At 31.7% G+C, this 19,998-nt stretch overlaps 1 protein-coding gene across 1 annotated transcript; it reads right to left on the bottom strand.

Annotated features, from left to right (window-relative positions):
* Nucleotides 1-1,232: 1,232 nt before the first annotated feature.
* Nucleotides 1,233-13,306, bottom strand: LOC139502911 (uncharacterized). The gene is made up of 11 exons (XM_071292578.1): nucleotides 13,092-13,306; nucleotides 12,336-12,414; nucleotides 10,684-10,838; nucleotides 9,651-10,074; nucleotides 8,669-8,932; nucleotides 8,108-8,203; nucleotides 5,188-5,340; nucleotides 4,416-4,526; nucleotides 3,569-3,738; nucleotides 2,095-2,202; nucleotides 1,233-1,361 (listed from the first exon to the last, which is right to left on the bottom strand). The coding sequence occupies exons 1-11, from the start codon at nucleotides 13,299-13,301 to the stop codon at nucleotides 1,251-1,253; spliced, it is 1,881 nt and encodes a 626-aa protein (XP_071148679.1). The 5' UTR covers nucleotides 13,302-13,306; the 3' UTR covers nucleotides 1,233-1,250.
* Between the last annotated feature and the right edge of the window lie 6,692 nt (nucleotides 13,307-19,998).

Raw genomic sequence — 19,998 nt, 5'->3', positions numbered from 1 at the left:
TTTATGGGATGATTTCTATTATATTAACTCTGCATTTTCTCGGTTTATATAAGTTGTATGAATACGTGTTAAACACCTAGGTGTGCTCATCAAACTTGTGATTTACGCATTGATTCAATCACATTTGCTATGTATTTTTACATCGCACACTACCAGAAGAATGTCATTGCGCAACAAGGTAACTGTATTGTCATGTCTTAGTCACCTTTGTCATAACATTAACTCACAGACCTCTTATTCTTAATGAATAATTCCTAAAACGTTGACAAAAGAGCATTAACACAATTACACCCTTTTGCTGTGACAATGGGGGTACCCTCTCTGTCCCTTTGAATATTCTATTAATTATGTCTGTTTTTTTCACACATCGTTGTAAATATAACGGAATTTGATGAGACTGACGTACAAGTGAGACGTTTAGCGCTATCAAACCAGGTTTAATACACCATTTTCTACATTTGACAATGCCTGTACCAAGTCAGGAATATGACAGTTCTTGTCCATTCGTTTTCGATGTGACTTGTCATTTGATATGATTAGGGACTTTCCGATTGAATTTTCCAAGGGGTTCAGAGTTTTTGTGATTTTACTTTTTGATTAGTTGAGTAAATTATACATATTTGATGATGATGATTCAAAATTGCATATGAGATTACCCCCAGTTTTTTTGTCGGGCTCGTGTTGTTCAGTCTTTAGTTTTCTATGTTCTATATTGTGAACTATTGTTTAGGTGCATGTATTTGTCTTTTTAGCCATTGCGTTGTCAATTTATTTTCAATTGATAGGTTAAATGTCCTTGGTGTTTTTCGCCTCTCCTTTAAACAATTAACGAATCGAGATAGGTTAAGGTAATTATCCGTGACATTCTCCAAAATTGAATCATACTGCTCAGTACATAATAAGGTTAGATTGCTGATTAAAATCAATCATTGTGTCAAACGTATAACACTTTTCAAACATGAAAAGAGTTCATTCAAACATGATTTTGACAGTTCAAAGATGTAGTGTCAATTGATTATGAAAAAAACCTATAACACTTTTAAATCAAGAATTCACTTCAAAAATTATTTGTAGATTAACTAATCGAAGATTTCAAATAAAAAAAACCTCAATGATTGACCGCACAACACATTACTTATGAAAAAATGATGCATTAAACCTGGTTTTAAGATAGCTAACATACATACAAACAAACATACATACATAATAGGGGTATAACATTCAACAATGTGTTATAATCTAAAATAAATTTATTTGACAATCAGTACATAGTATGCATCTGCATCGGAGAAAGATGTTTTTGTGCTTCCAGATACCAGGGTTTGCTCTTTAAAATGTTCATTACATTTCTGTATTCCAATCTACAAGGGAACACATTATAGAGATGTAACATATATGTTCTTGTCCATTCGTTTTTGATGCGTTTTGTTATTTGATTTTGCCCTGTGATTATGGACTTTCCCAATTGATTTTCCTCTAAGCTCAGTATTTTTGTGATTTTACTTTATACTGATGTTTAAGTATTTGGTATTGTATTGTTATACATATTGTGAATCATCGTATAACAAATGCTCTCTAAATTTCCTTTATTTATCGGTGTCACAAGATAAGTTTGTCATTGGATAATCTTAAAATCTAATTTGAATGATTCCAGATGGAAGACGTTATAGCAACGTCATGTGTGTTGTTCAAACCTTTATTTGTTAAGAACTATATTGTAGACAATATGTTTCTTTCTGTGATTATATTTTTATTTCTAAAATATCTATTTTATGGATTAAGGCATTTGTATAGCTATCTCGCCCTAACAGATTGGTGTTCAGTACAAAAAGCCGTATGCTTTTCATAGATGTTTTCTTTTTAGTCTTTATGCTAATGTTATCTTAAAAAGTTTTTTTGTGACTCATTCTTTCTCCTATTCCAACCAAACTGTTCAACTGACATACACTGGATAATTGCAATTCAATTAAAGGTTTATTTATATTGAAACATAATTTAGCTAGGAGCAAGTAGACAATTGAGTGGGCAAAGTATTACAACAAATATGTATAAGCTTTCACATGTCATATGGCGCATGACTTAAATATATTATACCTTAAAACCTGTATCAGTGCAGCCAAGAAATATTCCAATTTGATGCGAGAAAGAACCAAACGATGAAACAGGAGCATATAAGGAAATTGTTGGACAGTTTGACACAACCTGAAATAGAAATAAGCTATCGTTATAACAAAATATAAACAATGACCTAATACCTAAACTGAAAGGTCATTTGAAATATCAGAGTTGCAAATCAACGACATGAAAACCTATTATATTAACCCATGGAACGAAAGATATTTTGTCTAATGCTACATAAAGTGCACTTTCACATTTTTCATATTTAGGGTTCACATATTTCCTAAACCTATAAGTGTTTTACTAGCTGTATTTCGTATTTCGAATATGTGAATTATTACGGAGCGCTTTAATTTCTTTTTACAAAGTTATACGTATCTTAACTAACCACCTGACATGTTGAGTGTCGTTACATTTACACAAACAACGCGGTAAAACTCTATTATTTGAGTATTGATAATACAGTATATTTGCTTATCATATGTTTATGAAGTGCCGACAATAACGGTACAAAAAATAAACACAACAAAATAAGCGTAGTCCGAAAGATATATGCGGTATTCAAATGATCATTGTAAAACGGTATAACAGAAATGAGCAAAACTGCAATTACACTGATTATAGATATAGGAAGATGTGGTGTGAGTGCCAATGAGACAACTCTCCATCCAAATAACAATTTATAAAAGTAAACCATTATAGGTCAATGTACGGCCTTCAACACCTATAGGTAGGAATACAAATAACAAAGTTTCATTTTGATTTGGTTCACATATAACAATAAACACATGATCTCTTCAGACCTTTTACCAATCATCAAATGGTGTCATTGTTTAGAAATACTACTCTCTTAACTGATAGATAGGCACATATTCACACGTATAACAAATGATAACTTCATTGTGCAAATTAGAACAATTAGTTTTCTTTCTTTTAATTAAGTGGTTTGAATAAATAAAACCACTAATGCATAGTCCCATTGCTTTCCATGTTAAATTCTACAGTTTCCAGCATTAACGGCTACTGTGTCTTAAGTTAAAATAAAAAAGCAGTTATTTTAAGTCATGACTTGTACCGGAATTTGGATTGTACAAAACAGGTACTTATGATGTGAAAAGTGTGAATCCTATTGTAATTGTATGTACTTTTGATTATTCAAAAGAATCCTTTAACAAGGGGGTCTACAGTTATCCTTAGTACCCAAGCTTTCAGTTGAAACCAAACACTACCCAATTTCTCTCCTTTTGACAAAGATACAGCTACGTGAAGGCATAATTTTTTTAAACTACCTTTTTACATTATTTCTCACCAGGTTAAAATTAGTGATTCTTTACATATTACTGCACAAAAGGACGACGTTTGTCTAAACTAGCTATCATCTAACTGTTTTTGTAAAACTAAAAATAATTCTGACCCAAATGTCCCTACCCGAACATATAAACGGTCCTACCTGAAGCCCTTTTTGCCACATTTTATCAATTCTCGCATTGCATAGATTAAGGACAACTGAATCTGCATTTGTCTGCGTGCCATCAGAGCAATAATCCCCTGCCGGGTGAGATAACACAGAATGGTTTGACAGAGCAGAATAAGTCATGGTACTGTTGCAGTGATGTCCATCTGAAAACACGTACATTAATTTTACATAGAAGGAACAGTACAGGTATTGGTCCAAGGTAAGAATCGATGAATCAATAGCAATGCTACACGAATCACATTATTGTCTACATAGGAAAATGCATGTGCCAAGTCGGGAATGAAAGAGTTGTTGTCCATTCGTTTGATGTGTTTGGGCTTTTGAATTTTGCATTTGATAACGGACTTTCCGTTTTAAATTTTCCTCGGAGCTCAGCATTTTTATTACTTTACGTTTCATCTATATTTATCGAGAACAAACAAATTGACAAATGCAAGTAATTGATAGTGACAATATACATGATATATGTGATTTTTTATGAAAACTAAAAGATGATATAAAGAATAGTGGAAACGTTTCGATTAAAATGTTTAGAACATTTTAGACGTGGTGATGACAACACTATCTGAATTGTTACACATCATCATAACACATAGTAATACTACGATATCAATAACAAACAAAAGAAAGTATTTCATATAAGCATAAACAAATATAACTTTTTGGCGCTAAACAAGTGTCGACGCTAGAGATATTTTCTCTTTTATCCCAATGTATAAACACATTCTATGTTTTGGTTTGAGATCTCCTGATAGAGATACATCTAAAAAGCGCTTCGTACGCAGATAATATATAAGAGTTTGTTAACAATTATACTGACCACATATATTACACGATGAAGGACAGATCTGTTTAACTGTTGAGTCATTACATTGATTTGATATCTTAGAACAATCATTTGAACGGTCATCGCAGTACCTGGCTGTATAATCTGAAATACAGGAAATATGTCATACCATTAAATATCGAATGAAGTAGAATAACAAACAATCAATTATATTTCGTGGAAAAGTTTTAAACACATCGGTCCATTCTTATCTAAACAAAATATGCACCAAATTTCTTCAACTAACACAGATATTTAAAGGTGGCGTAGTTCTTCTCTAATATTTGATGTGTTTCCCTCAGTTTTAGTTTGTACATGGATTTTTTTTTCGCAATCGATTTATGAATTTCGAACAGCGGCATACAACTGTGCCTTTGTTTAGCTTTACGTTGTTAAAAACAGCTTTCTACACTTTTACTTATAATCAGGACCCTTAGATATTACACGTTGATTGTCAACTATGTTTTAAATGCCTTTTTATAAAAAATCATATAAACATTTCATGAATGTATTTACAACTAATAATATAAATCATTTCACCAGCAATACTTTTTTTGACTGAAAGCGCCTTTCTAGATCTATTTTGTAAAATATTTGTTTTTGCGATCCTGTACTCTACAATTCCATAGTGCTTATAATCAAAATTATTACGAACTGATGAACTATCAGAATCTTACAATCGTGAAGCTATAACTAAGACCATGAAGGGTATCAATTCTTTTGTTTTCTCATATACATGCTATATTTATCATTAAAATGCACCTACTACAAATACCACAACTCCTTGGACAAAGGATCATCAGATGTATCCCTGCTTCACATTCACCAGGAAGTAGCTGAGAACATATAACATGTCCATCACGGCAAGTGTTGTTTATATTACTAGATACAGTTGTAGGTTCTGCCGTGGTTGTTTTTGCTGAAAATATTAACAGGTTTCTAGAAATCGGGACAAGAGGAGGACTACAAAATACACTGTTGACAAGAACACATATCAGACGGGTGCTTCTAACATGTATTCCTATTTTTATTCATTGACGTTGTGATGCATAGAAAGGTACAAACTACTGGTCTATCATCAAATTATCCTCTCACAACTTTTGTTGTTCTATCAAAGTCTTTTTATGACCTTACATTGTTTGTAGATATTGCTTTAACACCTTCTTCTTGTATTTGTACTTGTATTTTATCCATCTGACGAATTAACCCTTTTTATCAACTGATTTTTATTGTACGTTCTTATGTTGTACAGTTACACCACTGTCCAAGGCAAGGGGGAGGGCGGGGGTCCCGCTTAAATGTTTAACCCCGCCAAATTCCCTTTTCATGTACTTGTCCCAAGTCAGGAGCCTGTAAGGTTGTGGTTGTCGTTTGTTAATGTGTTACATACTTGTTTTTTGTTCATTTTTTGTACATAATTAAGGCTGTTAGTTTTCTCTTTTGAATTGTTTTACATTTTCGTTTCGGGGCTTTTTGTAGCTGACTATGCAGTATGGGCGTGAACATTGATTGGTTAAATATTTCTCAGTCATGTCCTGTGTTTGAATTTGTTTGTTAGCTTTTTGGTCATGAATGTTTGTCTCTAATATTTAATTAACTGTGCATTTGTATTCAGATATCGCAGATCAAATTTATTCGTTCATTGTTTAATCATACGTTTTTTGATTGAGTTAAGTCTGCCAATTGATATTTTATCGTATGTTTTTCTTTGTTGTGATGTTATGCTATTGTTTCAGAAAAAGGGAGAAGGTTTGGATCCATTAAAACGTTTAATCCCGCTGCAAATGTTTGCACCTGTCCTAAGTCAGGAATCTGATGTACAGTAGTTGTCGTTTGTTTATGTAATATATACGTGTTTCTCGTTTCTCGTTTTGTTTATATATATTAGACCGTTGGTTTTCCCGTTTGAATGGTTTTACACTAGTAATTTTGGGGCCCTTTATAGCTTGTTGTTCGGTGTGAGCCAAGGCTCCGTGTTGAAGGCCGTACTTTAACCTATAATGGTTTACTTTTTAAATTGTTATTTGTATGGAGAGTTGTCTCATTGGCACTAACACCACATCTTCCTATATATATTGTACGTTGACATATAGTTGTTAATTTCTGTGTCACTTAGTCTCTTGTGGCGATTTGTCTCAGTAGCAATCATACCACAACTTCTTTTTTATATTTGAAAGTGTAATGCAAAAATCATTGGTGATGCGCATAAAATAGATAGCAAGCGTTTGTATTGAAATATTTGGCATACAGTCAAACCTGATTAAACCGGACCCTAAATAAACCGGTTTCCTGTCCATTCCGGCCGAAAATGAAAGTCCCATTTTTTTCCCTTCAAAGTGTTTGTTAAAATACCCTTTGTAAACCGGACTCTGTGTATTCCGAATTCCGGTCTAATTATGCAGTCCCAATACTCTTAATTACATTAATTATGACCTGTCAAAACCGGTTTGTCCATTTAATTTAAAAATCGATATGCAATCAAAACATATCTATTTATACAATATGGCTTTTCAGGATAATCAATTAGTCAGGTGTTAAACTGTGAACTGACAATCGTACAGGAGTGAGCTGTATTATTTATTAAAACATTAAAAACGTGTCAATTAAACGAAAAGTCAAATCGGATATATCTCGCATTGAACTTGCGTTGTAACTTGGATGAACAAATTTAAAAAATCGCGGAGTAAGAAATTTACATCGTGATTTCGAAATCCTGGGTTCCCTGTTGTGAACCCCTAAACACATGACCTTGATAATGAAAAACACCCGGATGGCAACAATCAATTGATATTGTACACTGTACGACAACGTTTCGATAGTGATGAAATTATGTTTGATAATATTCTGGCTTTTTAATCGGCCGTGGAATTCAAACGTTTCAAATTAACGATCATGGAAGAAAATCGAAATTCTCGTCTCACAATCCAAACAACGCGAGTATTATGATGCAAATGCAAACAATAAAAAACGAAGTGAAAGTATTTTAATTTATCAGATATAATTTACAATCTGACAGAGAGAACGTTTACATGCAAAATATCGGACTTCACAAGTCATTAACTTCCGGTCAAAACGGAAACCTGAATAAACCGGCTCACTGTCCAAACCGGCTCTTTTTCAAAGTCCCGTAGCCGGCCGGTTTATACAGGTTTTACTGTATATCAAAAGCATCACACTTTTGATAGGATAACATGATTTCATATCTATCGTGAGTTATGTAATGCACATTACAACATACGGCATTGAATTTGTTTAGTGAGTGGATTAAAAGTTTTATTTATTAAAAAAAATACATTTAAGAATGTGTTTCCCTTAGCACAATGAAGAAATTTGAATTTTGACTTTAATTAGGAATGACCTTGTTGTCAAAATGTGTTTGTTTAATAAAATGTGCCAAATAAGACTTATTTCCAAGCTCCAAAAATGATGATTTATCTTAAATTCTGTTAAGTGGTTATGTTTATTTAATTAAAAACGATTTTTTAGTTGTCTCCGGATCTAACGCAGTTGATTGTGGCAATTGTCGTTACATTTTAATGTTTTGGCTGTGATTATACTTGGAGACTGTAAATAGAGACATGCGTATGTTGATTATTTATGCGCTTAACTTTCATTTCAAAAATGTATCAAAACCAAATCACCTCTTCAAGACTATTTGCTAATGCATGATACTTATTTTTACTTACCGATAACATTAACTTCCACTTGCGCTTTGGCAAGTAATACACCACTTTTGTTATATAAAGCACAGACAAAAAATCCATCATATTCTGTCTTTATTCCTGTAAACATGATACGATTGATATATTTACAAGGGACGAGGTCATAAGTTATCAAATCGATAACACAAGTAGAAAAACACTACATTGAAAACAATTTAATTATCGAGCTGCACACTCTAGCAATGGTCAATGATTTTTAACATTTTTGAACCATGATGGCATGAAATGCAAAAAAAAAAAAGAATTGTAAAAAAAACATACATATTTTATCTGCTCAAAAGTAGATATAAACAATACCTTGCAGTTTACTGAAAACTGTTATCACATACTAGTTGTCTGTTTAGAGGGAAAAAACGAGATATGACATGTCTATGCCAATCCAATGAAAAATCGTAAATTTCGATGTTAATATTTTCAAGTTGTGTAGATAATGATAATCGATTATGTCGTTACTGTCCTTTTTCTATGCTTCGCAAGTTACATTATATTAAGAATAAAACCGTTTAATAATGAATCAATACATACCTTGAAGAAAATGCAATATAAACTTCATTGAATTGTCAGTGGTGTCTAATTCCACACTATATTCGCTCGCTACTCCTATTTCAACATTGACGAGTACGGATATATTCAAAGTTGACCCATTACGATCAACCTTTTCCCATCTCAATGGATTTCCTATCAGAAAATTGGCGTTTTCTTGGACAGTACAGCTGTATGAAGGTGTATCGCCGACATGCACGTAATCCTGTATTTTATTGATCGACAATCCATATCTATTATACGCCACTAAACAAATAAATATTTTAATTAGTTGTTTGATGAATTCTTGATAAAAAAAGATAAAACTTACCTGATTTGGAAAAGCATTGTCTTAATGATAAATGAATGTTTATTTCATAAGATTACGAATTATCTTTGATGTGATCTATCTTTATATTTAAAAAAAAATCTTAAATTAAAGAAAAAAATCTAAATTCTTATGAATACAATTTGAATAAATTATAATGATAAGCATTAACGGTTCATGCAATCTTAACATTTTATTACTACTTTTCAAGCTATAATTCAAAATTCACACACCTGATCATACAGGAAATAATAAACACTTATTGCTTATGTTTGTTTCGAAGAAAGTATATTTAGTCGAAAAAGAATGCATGTAGTTTCCGTCAGAACGTTTTTATCAAATGTAACAAATACAAGTAATGCCAGAAGAAATTATATTTTTTTCTATCATTGGTTTATATATGCCCTGAAGAAGGGTCTGTGTATAATAAAATGCATAAAAAAAATCAGGAAAAAATTACTTAAACCATCTCCCCATCACCCAAAATTACCGTATCGCATACTTGGTCTTTTAAAGTTTTTACCTGTATCAAGCAGTATAAAATGTTTGTTTAATATGACCGTTATGATATCAAGTTTGAAAAAAAAACCATTAGTACTTTCCATCCTCAATACTGTTTCATGTTTTTTTTATTTCCTGAACGTAATATGCACATACCTGTCACGTGGTCCAATTGTAAGTGTATCACTGGCTTAGATGATATAAACAAAGTGGTATTTTGTATAACATTGGGCCTAGTTGTAAAAGATTCCTGCCTGGCTGAACTTTTTAAATGGCCATAAGCTGCAAGAGTTGTGTAAATGTTGTTTGAGTTTGATGATATTTTAAACGTCGATGTTGGCACTTGATTGATATAATTCTCCGTGTTAACAGCTGATGTTTCAGATGTTGTTGCCAAGAAATCAGTGAGTTGTGGTTTAGATGTTGTAGTCATGCGATATATGGCTGATGTAGTTTGTGATACAGACGTCTTTGGTTTAGTAATTGAAAGCTGTCGTTGGTAAAAGTATGAATATGAAAATCCTGACAGATTCTTTGCAGAACACATCTGTACGGGCTTGTATGTTGTTGTCGAATATATCTGTGTATTGAAAATATAACCATCACGTTTAGAATTATCAGTTGTGTAAATAAGAAAAGGTTTTAGTTTTTTTATAGGCTTCCTGCATAGTATGATTCAATTTTATTGTAAAGGCACAAAAATAATGAACTCCGAGAAAAATTCAAAACGGAAAGTCTCTACTTAATGGCAAAATGAAATGATAAAATTCATCAAACGAATGGACAACAACGGTCATATTCCACACATAATATGATCATTTTCAAAATAGACCTAATAAGTAAAATGTCAAAATATGGGTTACAGCAGTCATCACTGTGTCACAATCTCAATTAGGACGAAAACAAACAATTAAATATTTAAGAAAAAAAAATACCATTCTCGTCCTCTGTTGGCAATTCTTTTTTCAAGAGTTGGAAGCTATATCGTGTACTTTATCTTTCGGGTGTTTTATTTACTACTATGATAAGGTCGATTCATATTCAATATATATTTCAATAATCAACCCGGAATCCAATATTGACTCCAACCTTCTTAGCTTAATTCAACGTTAGTTTATTTCCGACTTATGAGTTTGAATGTCCCTCTGGTATCTTTCGCTTACTTTATATATTCGCGGTCTGTACAAACCTTGTCATCAAAGTAAATCCATATTCTACATTCACTATCTGTACACACATCTATATAAGCCACCTTTAAGCAAGCTATTTCGGTTGATTTTAAGTGAATTTCCCGATGTTCAGGACCGTCTAGGACTAGATCTTTTCGGCACACACATCGACTGGCTAAAATTAATTAAAACAATTATTGTAAAGAAGGAGAAGATATCAGAATGGTTTTCAAACCCCAATCTGTAAAATTGAAACAGACAAATAGTTATCGAGGGTACCAGGATTATAACTTAGTAATCCAAACGCGCGTTTCGTCTACATAAGACTCATCAGTGACGCTCATATCAAAATATTTATTAAGCCAAACAAGTACGAAGTTAAGAGCATTGAGGATCCAACATTCCAAAAAGTTGTGCCAAATACAGCTAAGGAAATATATTCCTGGGATAAGAAAATCCTTAAACCATGTTAAAAGAGGGTTTGGATGGGGTTAAAATATTAAAGAATAATGCCCTTAAAAAATGAAGATTAGAGAATAACGGGCCAAAAAAAATGAAGATTAGAGAAAAAAGGGGTTAATTTTTTGAAGATAAGAGAGAAAAAAGGGGTTAATTTTTTAAAGATTAGAGAAAAAAGGGGTGAAAATTAAATGTTTACAGAATAACAGAGACCCCCCATCCAGACTCCCTTAAAATACCAGGTCAAACTGTAGAAGAAAAAAACTTATAGTACCGAGGAGGGGTTTCTGTTTGTGTATGCTTCACCTGTATAGTATTCAAATCAGCCGAAAGTACATAGTAGTCTTTTTAATAAGTATTGCTTTTATACGGAATATAATAATTCGACAACAACACAAACTACTTCCTTCAGTTGTTTTGAATGTTTTGAATGTTTTGAAGTCTGCCTCATATCTTGACTTACATCTAGAAATTGACAATGAGGTTAAAACAAAACTTTACGACAAAAGAGATGATTTCAGCTTTTTTTTAGCCATTTCTAAGTAGCAACATTCCAGCAGCACCTGCATACGCTGTATATATCTCCCAATTGATACGATATTCCCGTGCTTGCATTTCCTATCATGATTTTCTTGATAGAGGGTTGTTGCTCACAAGGAAGCTATTAAATCAAGAGTTCCAAATGGTGAAGTTGAAATCATCTCTTCGTAAATTTTACGGACGCCATCACAAGTTGACTGACCGTTATTGAATAACCGTTTCACAAATGATATCGGATATGTTCCTTACGTCGTAACTACAATCCCCTTCCCTTTAATAAATGTGACCTACCGAATTAGACTATTTACCGGATTTGATATCGCATAAGAAACACGACGGGTGCCACATGTGGAGCAGGATCTGCTTACCCTTCCGGAGCACCTGCGATCACCCCTCGTTTTTGTGGGATTCGTGATGTTTATTCTTTAGTTTTCTATGTTGTGTCATGTGTACTATTGTGTGTCTGTTTATCCTTTTCATTTTTAGCCATGGCGTTGTTAGTTTATTTTCGATTTATGAGTTTGAATGTCCCTCTGGTATCTTTCGTCCCTCTTTTAATTAGAATTTTTTAATGGAAAATTAAGGTATACACAATAAGATTGAGAAAGCGAATTAAGGGTATAGTTGTCATAGAGAGACACTATAAAATATCAATTGAAATGACTTAACTTACTTTTAGCTGTCGAGTTCAGTGTCATTACATTAGATCCACATCGGCTCATTGTGACAACTTTTGGATCAACATAGCCAGTCTATAAATAAGGAATAATAGTTGCCAAAAAGGTCTCAATGTCATTAAGTAATATGCTTTATCATGAATCAGTTGGAAATACCATACCTACATTTTAAAGATTGGTCTGGTACCATCGATTTTCTTTACCTGTTCAAAGAAGGTTCAATTTTTAGTGGTAAAAATTTACGGACGCCATCACAAGTTGTTTGGTCGTTACAGAATATCTGTTTTTCAGATGATGACGGATATGTTCCAATTGTCGATACTTCAATTCCGTCCCCTTCCCCCATCCCCTTCCCCTCCAAAAACAAAAAATTGACCTACTAGTTTAACGTATTTATTGCTCAGTCTTAAATTTGTCTATGTTTTGTTGGTACTGTTGTTTGTCTGTGTGTCATTTTCTTTTTTCCATGGCGTTTTCATTTTATTTTCGAGTTTTAATGTACCACTGGTGCTCTCCTTCTTAATAATACTGATATAATTATAGTCAAAATAAGTGAAACTATTCAATTTCAAAGATATTCTATGAAACATTACTTTAATTGGTTAACTCCGAATGATACTTAGTGTGCGGACCGGTACTATTATTTGAGATTTGAAATTTTCCCGAATTTGTACAGTAATTACAATAAATATGGCATGGGCTATAAAATTAAAACCCTGAAACTGTATACAAATAATAGTAAAAATATTTACCAATCCGGAAATGTTGACCTGTATATGATTATTGTACGAATGTGGTCTTCCGACAAGTTGTGCACAGTCATTGATCAGTGTTATAATTATTGTACGATTTGACCCCAGTTTGTCGTATACGTCAGCCTCGTTGTTCACTGGACATACACATATATTTGATGAATGACCAACGGTCCAACCAAGAAAAGTGACCAACACCATATATGTCATACCGAACATCTGAAATGAATATAACTTACCGTTAAAATATAATAACAATTACACAAATTTAAAAAAAGGGTGAAATTTTGAATATTATAATGTAATACCAGTACATAAAATGCAAAAGAAACAAAACAACATACAAACAAACATCACAACCTATCACATAAATGTCAATCCATCAATATGCTATTCCCACAGGCTTACCTACCCTCGTGTGTCTGTTGATTCGTTGACTATGTGTAGTTAGATTTTACAACGAGACTATGCGACAAATATGAATATATTCCTGTTCATAATGGTGGGTGATGCATGAAAGACAAATGATCATTACCAGTTGTTATCTAGTCGGATGATGCGTTTAGGGTTTTGATTTTGCAATTTACTAAATGACTTTCCGTTTAGAATTTGCCTTGGAGTTTGTTGTTTTTGTAATTTCACTTTTTACCTTTTGACGCATCCAGTTTTGCTTCGATGCTTCAGTTTTTTGTTTGCTTGGTACGTCTCTTCCTTGTCTATTTACGATATTTCAACACAGAGTAACTGCTTTATTAGAGATTGTGTCTCCTCTGTTTGCAATGTAATGTATATAAAGGATAAGAGTGTTAGTTTTGCTGAGATGGTTGTATTTGAGTTACCCTTTCCTATGTTATTCTTGTGTCAATTAGGTACCTTCCAATTCAATCTTCAAATGTAGTTTTATGAATAATACTTTGAAAATTGCTTGTTTTAAATTTTTCATATGCAGTCAAAAGTAAAATCACAAAAACACTGAACTTAGAGGAAAATCAATTCGGAAAGTCCATAATCACATGGCAAAATCAAATAACAAAAAGCATCAAAAACGAATGGACAAGAACTGTCATATTCCTGACTTGGAACAGGCATTTTCAAATGTAGAAAATGATAGATTAAACCTGGTTTTATAGCGCTAAACCTCTCACTTTGATGACAGTCTCATCAAATTCCGTTATATTTACATCGATGCGTTAACTAAACAGACACAATAAATAAACCAGATTGAAGAGACCGACCGGTTAAGGGAGAACAGCAAAGTGGTCTCTTAAGATATATGGTCTTTTAATACAGTTTCAATTGTTATGAAATGTACTTCAGAGGGATCTAAAATTGGTGGTCTTGGTTTTTACTTAATACATGTGGTCTCTTAAGCAAGTTTGACTGTACTTATAAATTTAGAATGTAAACGAGTAATGTGTCAACGAAACAACTACCACACCAAAGAGCTGAAGACAATAAAAGTCATCCAGCTTGCCCTTAAACAAAAATAGGGTTTTCCCGTTTGAATGGTTTTACACTAGTAATTTTGGGGCCCTTTATAGCTTGTTGTTCGGTGTGAGCCAAGGCTCCGTGTTGAAGGCCGTACTTTAACCTATAATGGTTTACTGTTTAAATTGTTATTTGTATGGAGAGTTGTCTCATTGGCACTCACACCACATCTTCCTATATCTAGTTCAGTAACACTTACACCATAGGAAAATGCTAACGTTACTTAGTTGAAAACGCCAGTCTGATTTAAAACAGACATAGTGTGAAACATAAAAATTGAAAACTTGCCTTATAAGCCATGTTTATACAGTCTGTGATTGCTATCTGTTTAAATTATAGGTTAGGTCATATAGATAAAATTTAAACTTACAAATACAAAGCGTCATTATGTAAAAACAGGTCTGATTGTATATAATATTTAGAAGATGAAGTCTTTTTGACACTTTTCTTTTCAGTTTTACAATCAACTTGTGTTAAAAATTTTCATTTATTGTAAAATCTTACAAAATGAGGTTTAAATAGAGATATTAAGTATTTTGCATTTTGGATGTTAAATTCGAAAGAACGAACCGTCTCGGTGTATGCCTCGAGTGCGACAGGTCGTAGGTTCATACTACGGCCTGGTCAAGTCAAACATTTTCAAATTAAATTGGCATTTGCAGTTTCTCTGCTAAGCACGTTGAATAAATGACTATTCAGATACTGGTCATAATAATGTGTCCATATTCTAAACAAGTGATCTAGCACGTTATGAAGGGGGGAAATGTAACAGACAGCAGTTAGTAGAAATCTAGAAGTCAATACTAACAAAGGATAGAGGTTCCTGACTTCAGAGAGGTGCAAACATGTGGTGCGGTTAAACACTTTTTTTTATTTCTCATCATTCCCTCTAGACCTCTTTAATATTTGTGAATGCATCCTTATATGGACGTAGTGATGACATTCTATTTTTAGAGTTTTAAACCAAACAACAAAGGAAGAATTTGTCAATAAACAATGATAAACTATAAAAATCAAAGTTCTGAGTCCAATTTATGTAAACTATTCTCGTATTTGTTTAGGTCTTTCCGTTTTGAATTTTCCTCAAAATTTGGTTTTTCTGTTATGTTACGCTTTATCTGGTACGTCATGGAAAATGCAATAGTGATATTATGTTATTTGGTTTCTAACTAAATGCTTTGGAAATGAATATTGTTTTATGTTATTTGGTTTCTAACTAAATGCTTTGGAAATGAATATTGTTTTATGTTATTTGGTTTCTAACTAAATGCTTTGGAAATGAATATTGTTTTATGTTATTTGGTTTCTAACTAAATGCTTTGGAAATGAATATTGTTTTATGTTATTTGGTTTCTAACTAAATGCTTTGGAAATGAATATTGTTTTATGTTATTTGGTTTCTAACTAAATGCTTTGGAAATGAATATTGTTTTATGTTATTTGGTTTCTAACTAAATGCTTTGGAAATGAATATTGTTTTATGTTATTTGGTTTCTAACTAAATGCTTTGGAAATGAATATTGTTTTATGTTATTTGGTTTGTAACTAAATGCTTTGGAAATGAATATTGTTTTATGTTATTTGGTTTGTAACTAAATGCTTTGGAAATGAATATTGTTTTATGTTATTTGGTTTGTAACTAAATGCTTTGGAAATGAATATTGTTTTATGTTATTTGGTTTGTAACTAAATGCTTTGGAAATGAATATTGTTTTATGTTATTTGGTTTGTAACTAAATGCTTTGGAAATGAATATTGTTTTATGTTATTTGGTTTGTAACTAAATGCTTTGGAAATGAATATTGTTTTATGTTATTTGGTTTGTAACTAAATGCTTTGGAAATGAATATTGTTTTATGTTATTTGGTTTGTAACTAAATGCTTTGGAAATGAATATTGTTTTATGTTATTTGGTTTCTAACTAAATGCTTTGGAAATGAATATTGTTTTATGTTATTTGGTTTGTAACTAAATGCTTTGGAAATGAATATTGTTTTATGTTATTTGGTTTCTAACTAAATGCTTTAGAAATGAATATTGTTTTATGTTATTTGGTTTCTAACTAAATGCTTTGGAAATGAATATTGTTTTATGTTATTTGGTTTCTAACTAAATGCTTTAGAAATGAATATTGTTTTATGTTATTTGGTTTCTAACTAAATGCTTTGGAAATGAATATTGTTTTATGTTATTTGGTTTCTAACTAAATGCTTTAGAAATGAATATTGTTTTATGTTATTTGGTTTCTAACTAAATGCTTTGGAAATGAATATTGTTTTATGTTATTTGGTTTCTAACTAAATGCTTTAGAAATGAATATTGTTTTATGTTATTTGGTTTCTAACTAAATGCTTTGGAAATGAATATTGTTTTATGTTATTTGGTTTCTAACTAAATGCTTTAGAAATGAATATTGTTTTATGTTATTTGGTTTCTAACTAAATGCTTTGGAAATGAATATTGTTTTATGTTATTTGGTTTCTAACTAAATGCTTTAGAAATGAATATTGTTTTATGTTATTTGGTTTCTAACTAAATGCTTTGGAAATGAATATTGTTTTATGTTATTTGGTTTCTAACTAAATGCTTTGGAAATGAATATTGTTTTATGTTATTTGGTTTCTAACTAAATGCTTTAGAAATGAATATTGTTTTATGTTATTTGGTTTCTAACTAAATGCTTTGGAAATGAATATTGTTTTATGTTATTTGGTTTCTAACTAAATGCTTTGGAAATGAATATTGTTTTATGTTATTTGGTTTCTAACTAAATGCTTTAGAAATGAATATTGTTTTATGTTATTTGGTTTGTAACTAAATGCTTTAGAAATGAATATTGTTTTATGTTATTTGGTTTGTAACTAAATGCTTTAGAAATGAATATTGTTTTATGTTATTTGGTTTGTAACTAAATGCTTTAGAAATGAATATTGTTTTATGTTATTTGGTTTGTAACTAAATGCTTTGGAAATGAATATTGTTTTATGTTATTTGGTTTCTAACTAAATGCTTTAGAAATGAATATTGTTTTATGTTATTTGGTTTGTAACTAAATGCTTTAGAAATGAATATTGTTTTATGTTATTTGGTTTCTACATATATTGGTTTTTATTGGTTTTTGAAGGTTTTACAGATCAAAGAAGTTAAAAATTCAAAACAAAAATCATTCAATTTTGTTTTCCCTCTACGACAATATGTGTTTAAGTAGCGTAAACTGCCGTTTTAATTGATCTCAGTTTTATCAAAAATACAGTTTTGTTTGTAAGTCGACATATCTGTCTTCTTGCTTTTATTTTTGTACGCATGCCATAACGATTTGTTTAACCGCTAAGAAATATTTGTTTCACAGATTACTACCCATTTTTGTAATGTGTTACAAATAGTCGCATCTTTTTATATTTGTTTGAAGGAGTAGACGTATTGTACAGGCAAGTGTATATAGTTGGAGGCGCTACAGTTTTTAGTGGGGTCCGTTTTTCTTACTCTTTATTTTTTTATATGTTGTGTTTTGTGTACTGTTGTTTAACTGTTTGTCTTTTTCTTTTTTAACCATGGCATTGTCAGTTTATTTTCAACATGAGTTTGAATATCCCTCTTGTATCTATCGCGCCTCTTTTTTAAGCTCCATATAATTGTATGTAGTTTTCCTATAACGATAATAGCTTTACTTCTTTTTGATTTATATCACAATATCATTTTATTTTTTAGCGGGAAATGCTGTGCATATTCATACAGAGAAGATGGAAAATGTACAGGTAAATTTATTAAACTATCTTATGAAAATAACTTTATCTGGGTTACCTCCCCTTATGTGGCAAAATTGAAAAAAAGTGAATCAAAGAAAACAAAGTTGTTTTTGTTTTTTTGGGGTAAAAATACAGACGTACATATGATAAAAGACATAATTTTCTATATCAAGACGGAACGTATTACATATGAATTACTTACTACTCTTGAAATTTGTCCGTTTCATTAAAGATCAGACCGCTGTTATAGATCTGCTTTTTCAAAATCCAAGATGGAGGAAAACACCCAAGCAAGTTAAACACTTCATAGTAAAAACACTCTCGTCGTAGCCACCTTAAAACAGAATCGATACTAAAATAAAACATACCATAGTGAAAATTTTGTTGTGATAGTTAACTATTTTTGCTTTAGAATGTCCATCTGGAAGTTTTAGGTTAGATGATGACAATGATGAAAATTGTAAGGTATGCACATATGGCTTTTATGGAGAAAAGTGCACAGGAAGGTGTTTATGTACAGAAAATGAGAGGTTTGAATAGTTGACTATTATAGCAAAAAAAAAATTGTCATTCGTTATTTCTCGGTTAGAAACTTCTGAACATTTCGAATAGGAGAAACGATGAACATATACCATGACCCAGTGTAAAAAAATTGAAAGTATTACCCGACGAAAACATATTGTCATTCATTAATGTATTTACAGTTTGAAAAATACCACTGTCTAAAACGTTAGATCCAAGATAGAATCAGGTAATAGCTGAATATAGTTGCACGTGACATTTCCCTAAAACTAGTATTTCTGACAGACGAAAAGGCCAAATAACGTACGAATTTAAATAGTTCTAAGGAACCAATATTTTAGAAAGGTTTCACCAAATAAAGCTAATGTTGCCTATTCCTATTTTCTTCAACTATTGTGTATTATTTGTGAAATTTAAAAAAAAAAAAAGACTAGACGTTCTTTGACATACCCCTGATTTATCAACGTTCCCCTCAGATACCAGTGAACATATACCCTGATCCAGTGTCAAACAAATGGCAAGTATGGTCAGATGTAAAACGAATTTAACCAAACAACATTCATTTTCGAAATAAAAGGGGATCACACAAATCAAATTTAAAAAACACCTGAGCTACAGATCGAAAGATTTGTACTTCGAAAGAAGAAAACAACGTTTGGTTTTAAATATGCTAAATAATATTATCTAATTGCCTTTTATTGATAAACTTCTGTGTATTGGTTTTCAGATGTGATCATGTAAGAGGGTGTGTTCCAAGGAACAATGATATCAGATCTAAGATAATATGTAGGTTGTGTAAACTTATGAACATATGTAATAGCATTTAATCATTGGTATGGTAAATGACCAAACAAAAACAAAGGTTACCCCCCTCCCCCTACCCCCCCCCCCCCCCCACACACACACACGTGGTGGAGTCAGGATAGATATGTGTGTTACTTCTCGATTTATAACATAAAGAAAATCATAACACTCAAAATCAACATTACAAAAATCAAAATAGGACTTTTATGATAAGTTGTATTCTCTATTCCGATCTGTCAGCATAATTTTTTCTGACCTAAACCTGATATTAACTGTATAATGCACAGCAACAGTCTCATTATTTTCTACGGTACAACATTATAAAAAAAACGTCGTTACTTGCAGAT

This window comes from Mytilus edulis, chromosome 14 (genome assembly GCF_963676685.1).
Source record: "Mytilus edulis chromosome 14, xbMytEdul2.2, whole genome shotgun sequence".
Classification (NCBI taxonomy): Eukaryota; Metazoa; Mollusca; class Bivalvia; order Mytilida; family Mytilidae; genus Mytilus; species Mytilus edulis.
This window is presented reverse-complemented; position numbering and strand designations above follow the sequence as displayed.